General features: G+C 40.7%; 1 protein-coding gene and 8 non-coding genes across 9 annotated transcripts in view; 8 read left to right on the top strand and 1 right to left on the bottom strand.

Annotated features, from left to right (window-relative positions):
- Nucleotides 1-2,415, bottom strand: part of LOC137974226 (uncharacterized skeletal organic matrix protein 7-like) — a 7,746-nt gene extending 5,331 nt beyond the window's left edge. The window contains exon 1 of the mRNA XM_068821101.1: nucleotides 2,205-2,415. Within this exon, the coding sequence (XP_068677202.1) occupies nucleotides 2,205-2,391 (187 nt within the window). The 5' untranslated portion in view covers nucleotides 2,392-2,415. The remainder of the gene's footprint in view (nucleotides 1-2,204) is intronic.
- A 1,646-nt stretch (nucleotides 2,416-4,061) lies between these two features.
- On the top strand, nucleotides 4,062-4,195 carry LOC137982500 (U4 spliceosomal RNA). The gene has a single exon (XR_011118732.1). It is a non-coding gene; the product is annotated as a U4 spliceosomal RNA (small nuclear RNA).
- Nucleotides 4,196-4,522: 327 nt separating this feature from the next.
- On the top strand, nucleotides 4,523-4,661 carry LOC137982446 (U4 spliceosomal RNA). Its single transcript, XR_011118711.1, has one exon. It is a non-coding gene; the product is annotated as a U4 spliceosomal RNA (small nuclear RNA).
- Nucleotides 4,662-5,023: 362 nt separating this feature from the next.
- Nucleotides 5,024-5,162, top strand: LOC137982422 (U4 spliceosomal RNA). Its single transcript, XR_011118684.1, has one exon. It is a non-coding gene; the product is annotated as a U4 spliceosomal RNA (small nuclear RNA).
- Nucleotides 5,163-5,536: 374 nt separating this feature from the next.
- On the top strand, nucleotides 5,537-5,675 carry LOC137982481 (U4 spliceosomal RNA). The gene has a single exon (XR_011118728.1). It is a non-coding gene; the product is annotated as a U4 spliceosomal RNA (small nuclear RNA).
- Nucleotides 5,676-7,134: 1,459 nt separating this feature from the next.
- On the top strand, nucleotides 7,135-7,273 carry LOC137982463 (U4 spliceosomal RNA). The gene has a single exon (XR_011118721.1). It is a non-coding gene; the product is annotated as a U4 spliceosomal RNA (small nuclear RNA).
- Nucleotides 7,274-7,627: 354 nt separating this feature from the next.
- Nucleotides 7,628-7,766, top strand: LOC137982361 (U4 spliceosomal RNA). Its single transcript, XR_011118673.1, has one exon. It is a non-coding gene; the product is annotated as a U4 spliceosomal RNA (small nuclear RNA).
- A 764-nt stretch (nucleotides 7,767-8,530) lies between these two features.
- On the top strand, nucleotides 8,531-8,670 carry LOC137982474 (U4 spliceosomal RNA). The gene has a single exon (XR_011118724.1). It is a non-coding gene; the product is annotated as a U4 spliceosomal RNA (small nuclear RNA).
- A 395-nt stretch (nucleotides 8,671-9,065) lies between these two features.
- On the top strand, nucleotides 9,066-9,204 carry LOC137982455 (U4 spliceosomal RNA). Its single transcript, XR_011118717.1, has one exon. It is a non-coding gene; the product is annotated as a U4 spliceosomal RNA (small nuclear RNA).
- Nucleotides 9,205-10,000: the final 796 nt, after the last annotated feature.

Genomic DNA, 10,000 nt, shown 5'->3' with positions numbered 1-10,000 from the left:
GACAGTCCATCGCAGAGCTACCCCCAGCGTTAAATTCGCCGTTGCCCATTTATACACCTGGGTGGAGAGAGGCACCGTGCGAGTAAAGTGTCTTGCCCAAGAACACAACATAATGTCCTCCGGCCAGGGCTCGAACCCGGACCACTCGCTCTGGAGTCGAGTGCACTAACTATGCCTCCCACAAACAAATTTTTCTATTTTTCGGCGATGGATTCCCACATTGCCGGAAAGAAAATCTCTTGGTACTGGGGTAAAGTAGAAAATAAACAAACTCAACCAAAAGGTGAAGAATGCTCAGCCCAGAAAACCTACTCGCCGATCCGTGATACTTTGTTCATGGTGATCTCCTGATCAGCAAACGAAGATGTTAGAGAAGTACATTTGTTTCTTATAACGATGATGATTCGTATAAAGCAACAAATGTATTTTCTCACTTTAAAATTATCTTCATAAATTGGACTTTGTGCTTCATGTTCATGACAGTATATTTATTTACTTTTTTCTTTGCGGAAGCCGTCAATTTGAATTGAATATAAGGCCCCACCCTTCCCCTAGATCCGCCCCTGAAATATTTGCGTCAAGAAAAGGTAAAAAAAAATTGTAGTTAAGAATATTTTTTTTAATTAAGAAGGGCTCTCAAATGCAGCAGTGGTTTGAGATTTGCCTGACAAAGTGTTCTCAGAGTATATTTACAATTAAGAATTGAGCATTATATAAAAATGATTGCAAACACTCACTTGTACAGATGCCCTTGTTAATTAATAAATTGTTTCTAATAGTTCTTTGGATAACCCATTTTCAGTCCTCAGGCCGTATGGTTTTTCTTTGGTTTAATTGGTGGTTTTATATACATACAGCTTCTTAACTTAAAGCTTTTAGATTGTTTGTCTTCCTTTTTTTTTAATAAGTACTCATTCCAAGTAAAATAAATAAAAATGGGTTAATGTGCACATTATATTTGATAAGATGCTACTTTCAACCCATTAAGCTTGACACACTTTAAATGTCTACATGTTTACTCAGGTGATTTAAAGATTCATTTGAAGGTCAAAAAAACCAAAGCAACTACTCTGACCAATCACAATCCACTGAACCAATGAGAACTCAAAGAAATAAATGTTTGAGACGCCCTTATCGCGGGAAAATTCGATTACAATTTATTTTCAGATTCTGATTGGCTAAGACGTATAAACTTATCACACTCGCGGCGTAGTACTATACAAGCAAATCAATCAAGAGAAAGCTTTCAATTGCGAATAACTTGTTTTAATTAGATCAGGTATTTGCAAATGCTTGTTTGCAGAGAAATATATTAAATGTTGCTTAAATGTGGAAATGCCTCATTAATATTAAATGTTGCTTAAATGTGGAAATGCCTCATTACACAATCACATTATTTGACAATCATGATAGAGCTAAAACACACTGAAAACCATTAAGCAAAGTTACAGAAGACTCTTTTTCAAAATTGTTTAGCTTGAGTAATAGTATCAAATGCATGTCATGACATAAACTGACACGCATTGATAACAAATTTAACTCAATAGAGTGTAATGTGAAGTGTTATATTTCTATCCCATATGAACCATGTGAGCGTTAGCCCTACTGATGGAAATGGGCCCACACAAGGACAGAGAAAAACTCTGACCAGGGGGGGAATCATATCATTTCCCACCCTGGTCAGAGTTTTTCTTTGTCCTTGTGTGGGCCCATTTCCATCAGTAGGGCTAACGCTCAGATGGTTCATATGGGATAGAAATATAGCACTTCACATTACACTCTATTCAGTTAACTCTGTTTAAAATATAAGTGCTACACGGCCAACGTTTGTATATTAAACGTAACCTTTCCTTGATAACAAATTGTCTTCAAGTTGTTACAGTTTAATCTTCATAAGATTCTTTAATTAATTTTCTTTTAAATACTACTAATTGAATTAACAAAAAATCTTATCTGTATGGCAATTCCTCTTTTTCCTTTCCGTATTGAAAAATGATATCTAGTTCTGCATTCAGTGGAAGACAATGTATGATGGCTTTGCATCACATTTCAACAGAATGTTTGTCGCAATATGTACAAGTAACAGAAACTCAGCAAGTCATTTATCAATTATAGTGTTTGTGTGAGAGGAATGGATTTTTCTTGGGACAAGGAGTTTTTGGGTTTGTAAGAGACCAATATGATGAATTCGACCATTTTCTTACTTTCAGTACAGGATTTCATTGTCTTCTCTAAGCGTTCCTGACCTCTCGAAAGTGTTTCCAGAGCTACGCACACGCCATCCAGTTTACATGGACGTGGAATGGACAGAGGAGTAGTATTTCCCCCATTTGCAGCGGTTAAGATCAGCGCCAAGAAAGCACAAACAGTAAAGGGTATGAAAAACAGCATTTTAGTTCCGACGAAGGCTCCCGAGTGAATCTACGTGGCTTTTGGCAGAAAAGGGCTTTCAACGTAGTTTATCAAGATGCTGATGTCCCAATCATGAATTAGTGCCAATTTCCTCGCAATCATCAATTTCGTTCTAGATCAAATATTGAAGTTACGAATTGAAAGTGGTTATCACTGAAATATCTTATAGCTCGCGAAAGTCTCCTTATATCAGTAGGGAATGAAACGTATCGAAACAAATAGGAATATTCAACCGGTGTCACAGGACACTGCATGGTGTTTCTTTCAAACGTTCACTTTTTAAAACTAGTTAGCACCTTCGCAATATTGATAAAAATTGACAAAATGCATATGAATCAAAACAAATTGCGCGCCATTTCAACCCTTCAAACCGCCCCACCCATAATATGACAGCTGTGGTCTTCCCCTACACCAAGGAAACACGAAGAACCGAAAATCAGTTTATTTTTCAATTAGGCACTTTCAATGCCTTTGGAATTGAAGGACGTTTTTCAATCGACTAATTGTTCTCGCATTTCGTTACGTTTTCACCAATGGCATAGCTACCCCTGGCCACTCGTATATAAACCTCAACTGAACCGACAACTCCTCAATTAATTCGCTCTGATGCACGGCTAACGCTCGAAACGTCACAGGCATTTCATCTTTTCATGATGGTTAACTTACTTTTATCATCTCATTTGATAACAATAAATTTTTGTGTTTTACTTTCCCACCAACGCTGAAACAGAGTTTTTCTAGTAAAGAACTCCTTTATACACCAACATGGCCGGCCTCGCTTCTTAGTTGTGTATGCATCAGTTTTTTAGTTAACGTTCTAAGTTTACACTGAAAAACAATCATGACATCTGTCACTTTACTGCCTAGTAAATAACCCAAGGGCATTTAGTGTTATTATTTCAAAACACGTGACAATTAGCACGAAACGGACTTGAACCCCAAAAGATAAGCAGACTGTAGAATAGTCTGAATGCAAGAGTTGAAAACCGGCATTTGGTTACGAACTGTTAGCTTCTTGGTCTAATATTACTGCTTCTTTTTTTTTCTCTCTTCTACGACTTTGATATGAAAATTATTCGTATATTTGTTTACCGGTAGATAACTGTTTTCATTTTGAGTGAATGTGCAAAAGAAGATCACCAGATGCAAGCAGCTAAATCTACAAAGTCAGTTCAACGTTTTTAAGAAATGTCGCATAAAGTTTGACTCTTTGATCTGCAAGATGTCTGTATCAGGAACCAGGAACATAAATCCAAAACTTAACAGTCCGTGATATTCCGTTACCAAAAAATATATACATAGCAGGAGAACAAACTTGAACACCATTCAATAAATTCCTGTGATTGATTTCAAATCCATGATTTCTGCTCTGAATTTGATCATAATGACACGAAACCGTCGAAACGTCGTTCCCTTTTATCTTCATTTATTTTCATTTTTAGTGCATATGAGCAGTCAACCAGCGCAACTTTGCATTTTACGAAAGAGCTTCTTGTGTTGTGCAGAAAATAAGCAAAATCGACTTTCTGGACAGCGCGCGCACATTTTTTCTGAACCCTTTACCTTACCCTATCGGCCATATCCCACATAGACGCCACAAAGCCATTCAATGCAACATGCAACCATGATGTTGCGCGTCTCCCTCTATTAGTTTTGCGCAGTGGCGTAGCCAGTGAGGTGAATCCGTGGTGCGGGTTATTGCTGATTGAAAACCTCTTCTAATACCCCGCAAGTCGACTTGAAACACAGCCGGCTTTGCAATTTTTGTCGGCTAGTAAGCGGGCACATCATAATAAAGTATGAAAGCAGAACTATGTTTGAGTCTACTTTTCTGTGTCCGAGTTCCGTGAGAGCGATGTATTGCTACTCTAAGAATAGGACTATTGAATGGTTAATTTTGTCTCGAAAACTCACCGATCACGACTGACCTAGTTCTTTGGTTGGCAAGAGATATATATTGAAACAAAATTAAGGGTGAAAATTAAAGTCGCATTTCTTACGTTTCCGATCTCCGCAAACCAAAAAACCCTCTATGCAATTATTCTGGCCACATCCCACATGGAAGCCGCAAAGCCATTCAATGCAACCGTATTGCGCGTCTCTCTCAATTAGCTTTGCGCAGTGGCATTACCGTAGCCAGTGAGGTGCAACCGAGGCGCGGTTATTGCTGATTGAAAACTATTCCCAATACCCCGCAAGACGACTTGAAACACAGTCGGCTTTGCAATTTTTGCCGGCTCGTATACTGGCCCAAAATAATAAAGTATGAAGATACAACTACGTTTTAAGGAGACTCCAGTGAAGTCGAGTGCCGCGAAATGGACTTGGCGACACTCTAATAGTGGGAAAGACGCTGAAACATGATCTCGTAACACGTAACCCTTGATGAAAAATTAGATCATACACTTAATATTCACCTTCTTTTACCTCTTCTAAATGTGAAGAAATTCATAATTGAAAACCCTGTTGAGAACTCAAGTGACCTCTCTCACATTTCCTATCGCTCCTATCGTCGCAACCCAAACGCAGCGCAATTCTATTATTCCGGCCACATCCCACATGGAAGCCGCAAAGCCATTCAATGGAAGCGTATTGCGCGTCTCTCTCAATTAGCTTTGCGCAGTGGCATTACCGTAGCCAGTGAGGTGCAACCGAGGCGCGGTTATTGCTAATTGAAAACTTTTCCCAATATCCCGCAAGACGACTTGAAACACAGTCGACTTTGCAATTTTTACTAACTCGTAAGCGGGCCCACCATAATCAAATATAAGATAGAACTAGTTTAAGTAGACTACAGCTGAGTTTGTCCTTTGTGGCCGAGTGCCACGTGATCTTCTTAGTGCCATTCTGAACGTCGGAAAGTCAGTGAATCACTTACATCGTAAATTGTCTTGTATAGAAAAGTCACCGTTTATACACTATAATATAATACACTCACGGTTAACTTACTTATTTGATCTAAAAGAGGGAAAATGGAAAAAAATTCATATTGAAAAAAAAAACACTTCTGAGAGGTCGCTCCTCTCACTTTTCTTAACGCCGCAACATTGTATTATCCCGGCAACATCCCACAAGGAAGCCGCATAGCCATTTGATGCAACTGTATTGCGCGTCTCCCTTCATAAGCTTTGCGCAGTGGCATTAACGTAGCCAGTGAGCTGCAACCGAGGCGCGGTTATTGCTAATTGAAAACTTTTCCCAATATCCCGCAAGACGACTTGAAACACAGTCGGCTTTGCAATTTTTGTCGGCTCGTACACGAGCCTCTCATAATCAAGTATGAAATCAGGACAACTTGGGCTACTGTAAGAGTGGGAAAGACGCTGAAACACGTAACATATTACATTGCCTCGTAAAGACACATAACTATCGATGCAACGTTACATAGTATACTCATTATTAACCTATTCAATTTTCATCTTCTTTTTCTCAAGAAAGAAATGTGAAAAGATTGAAAATGGAAAAGTCTAATAAAAACTTAAGTTTCCTATCGCCCCAATAGTGGCAACCCAAAAGCCATGCAACTCTATTACTCCGGCCTTATCCCAAATGGAAGCCGCATAGCCATTCAATGCAACCGTATTGCGCGTCTCATATTAATTAGCTTTAGCTAGTTAAAAATCATTCCCAATACCCCGCAAGACGACTTAAAAAACAAGGAAGGATTACGTTTTTGGAAACGTTGGCCGTGTAGCACTTTATATTTGAACAGACTTAACTGATTAGAGTGTAATATGAAGTGCTAGTTTTCTATCCCATATGAACCATGTGAGCGTTAGACCTACTAATGGAAATGGGCCCACACAAGGACAGGTTCACATGGTTCATATGGGGTAGAAAACTAGCACTTCACATTACACTCTAATCAGTTATGACTTTAAAAACAGTCGTCTTTGCAATGTTTGTCGGCTCGTAAGCGAGCCTCTTATAATCAAGTATGAAAAGAGAACTAGTTCAGATAGTTAGCTGCGTACCGTTAGCTCAGTTGGTTGAGCATTGGGTTGTCATGAGGGAGGTCGCAGGTTCAAAGCCGTGCCGGATCAACACTTAGGATCTTAGGAGTGTCAAAACATTGGAGTATAAATTTTAAATGTATTTGAAGTCGTGTTGAGGGGTATTGGGAAAAATTCAGCGTTTATGCCACTGTCATCATCACGGTTAAAGGGAACGAGGGCAGCATTGAAATGTCAAGCTTCCAAACATCCAATTTGATGATATCGCGTATTGGTGGAGATCATTCTTCAATTGCACCACGCAATTGAGTAGCTAATTTAGCAAGCATGCTCCGACAAAGCAGAGTTTTCCTTTATGCAAAGAAAAACCGCCCTTTGATGATATTTCAATCAAGTCCCCAAATTGATGTTTAGCAGGTATCCGCTGACAAAATACTAGAACAACAAGTTTAAGTAGGCTCCAGTTGAGTTCGCTCCTTAAGGCCGAGTCTTTCGTTGTCGGCTTGGCTTCACTTTAAGAGTGAGGAAGTCGTAGAGTAACATGCTGAATTGTCTTGTCTGGAAAAATCATCGTTGAAAACGCTCACGATTAACTTGCTTCTTCGGTTTGCACGAAAGAAATTGAAACAATTAACTCCGGTGAAGTCTCTTCTCTTACATTTTCGATCGCGGCAAACCAAAAAACCCCTCTCTCCTATTATCCTGGCCCCATCCCACATGGAAGCCACAAAGCCATTCGATGCAAATGTATTGTGCGTCTCCCTTCATTAGCTTTGCGCAGTGGCATTACCTTAGCCAGTGAGGTTCAACCGAGGCGCGGTTATTGCTGATTGAAAACTATTCCCAATACCCCGCAAGACGACTTGAAACACAGTCGGCTTTGCAATTTTTGCCGGCTCGTATACTGGCCCATCATAATCAAGTATGAAGATACAACTACGTTTTAAGGAGACTCCAGTGAAGTCGAGTGCCGCGAAATGGACTAATAGTGGGAAAGACGCTGAAACACGTAACATGTTGAATTATCTCGTAACACGTAACCCTCGATGCAAAATTAGATCATACACTTAATGTTCACCTTCTTTTACGTCTTCTAAATGTGAAGACATTCACCCTGTTGAGAACTCAAGTGGCTTCTCTCACATTTCCTATCGCTACAATCGTCGCAACCCAAACGCCGCGCAATTCTTTTCTTCCGGCCACATCCCACATGGAAGCCGCAAAGCCATTCAATGCAAGCGTATTGCGCGTCTCTCTCAATTAGCTTTGCGCAGTGGCATTACTGTAGCCAGTGAGGTGCAACCGAGGCGCGGTTATTGCTAATTGAAAACTTTTCCCAATATCCCGCAAGACGACTTGAAACATAGTCGGCTTTGCAATTTTTGTCGGCTCGTACGCGAGCCTCCCATAATCAATTATGAAAACGGAACAAGGTCTTCTCCTTTTCTTCTTCTCCTTCTTCTTCTTGGGATGGTTGAAACTCGAAAACCAGCGCAAATTCCAAAAAGCTGTCATGGTCCTCAAATCACTTCTGTCCTCAAAACACTTGTGGACCGTGGCAGCTTGACTATCTATTCCTTGAGAGACTCCGAGTGCAATTGGCTGTCCCAACACCGCGCGCATTAATTATCTGAAAAATAGTTTTGGTTATAGTGGCACGTTGCTTTGGAATAGCCTGCTTGTCGAATTGCGGCAAACAAGTACTCTGGGTGCATTTCCTTCAGGCTGCAGCGGCTTCTTTTAGCTATACTTAGCATTTTAATACCCACGGCACTCCTAGAGAGCAGGTTAAATAATTTCTACTTTATTACTTTGTAAATTATAAATTGCGACTTGTTCATTAGGATTATGATATATGTACTTAGATTTAACTTTTAAATTGTACTAGAGTGTAGATTGGTAGATAGTGTATATATTTTATAATGTTTTATAAATCCTGAGGAGTTTCCCGCGTATCATTAGAGATTGACTTGACTTGACTTCTCGATCTTCCTCTCAAGAAAGAAATGAGAAAGATTCATAATGGAAAACCCCAATGAAAACTCAAGTTTCCTATCACCCCAATCGTGGCAACCAAGAGCCACTTAATTATAATATTCTGGCCACATCCCACATGGAAGCCGCAAAGCCATTCAATGCAATCGTACTGCGCGTCTCTCTTAGTTAGCTTTGCGCAGTGGCATTACCGTAGCCTGTAAGGTGGCAACCGAGGCGCGGTTATTGCTGATTGAAAACTTTTCCCAATATCCCGCAAGACGACTTGAAACACAGTCGGCTTTGCAATTTTTGCCGGCTCGTGTACGGGCCCATCATAATCAATTATCAAGATACAACTACGTTTAGGTAGACTCCTTTGAAGTCGAGTAACGCGAAATGGACTTAGCGACACTCTTAAGATTGGGAAAGACGCTGAAACACGTAAGATGTGAATTATCTCGTAAAACGTAACCCTCAATGCAAAACTAGATAATATACTTAATATTCACCTTCTTTTTCGTCGTCTTCTTCTTCTTCTTAAGAAAGAAATGTGAAGACATTCATAATTGAAAACCCTGTTGAGAACTCAAGTGACTTCTCTCACATTTCCTATCGCTCCAATCGTCGCAACCCAAACGCCGCACGATTCTTTTCTTCCGGCCACATCCCATATGGAAGCCGCAAAGCCATTCAATGCAAGGGTATTGCGCGTCTCTCTCAATTAGCTTTGCGCAGTGGCATTACCGTAGCCAGTGAGGCGCAACCGAGGCGCGGTTATTGCTGATTGAAAACTTTTCCCAATTGTCCGCAAGACGACTTGAAACACAGTCGGCTTTGCAATTTTTGCCGGCTCGTACGCGGGCCCCATTTAAATCAAAGAAAGAATACCGATACGGCAGTCATGTAAGGGGGTGTTTACATGATACCGGGGCGACTTTCGCACCGACGCGAGTTCACTCCGGTTCCCTCCCTTAGCTCTGTATTTGTTTACATGATATCACAACGGCACGAGTTCATCCCCGTTGCTGCACAGGAGCGAAAATTTCGTTCCGGCGCAAAACCTCGCAACGGTATCATATAAATGAGGAACGACCACTCATTCCGGTGTGAAATCGGCCTCCCGGTGGGCTGGAAAGGGCAGCACATGCGTACTTTTCCTGATAGACGCCACATTTACAATTTGGATTCAAGCTTGTATTTTATCGATATGTGGTGTCCCTTCTGGTAAACACGATACGAATTCACCTCGTCATCATGTAAACGCGGTATCAAGAGGTCACCCCGGTGTGAAACTCGCGCAGGTGCAAGTTTTTTCATGTAAACACCTCCTAAGACTCGTTAACTCGTGCGACCATATCTGGGTGCTACAAACGATCTAGAAGACGCAAAGTAAAATTCCTTCTTCCACGCCACCTCGATCGATAACATCAATGGCGACATTTAGATTATTTTATCAAATATTGAGGAACCAGAGTCCTTAACAACTGTCAGCTTTTTCCGGATGTTCTTCTCCTCATAACCGGGATTTCCGAAAACGCTCTGGCAATTCCCGAACGCTTCCGGAAATTTCCGAAGAGGTTCCGACGACTTCTGAACACCACCGAAGCTATTTGAAGATATTGCGATGGCTTTCGAACGTATTGAAGACATTTGAAAGG

Source organism: Montipora foliosa, chromosome 1 (genome assembly GCF_036669935.1).
Source record: "Montipora foliosa isolate CH-2021 chromosome 1, ASM3666993v2, whole genome shotgun sequence".
In the NCBI taxonomy this organism is placed as follows: domain Eukaryota; kingdom Metazoa; phylum Cnidaria; class Anthozoa; order Scleractinia; family Acroporidae; genus Montipora; species Montipora foliosa.
Note: the sequence above shows the minus strand (reverse complement) of the source record. Positions and strands in the feature narration are given on the sequence as shown.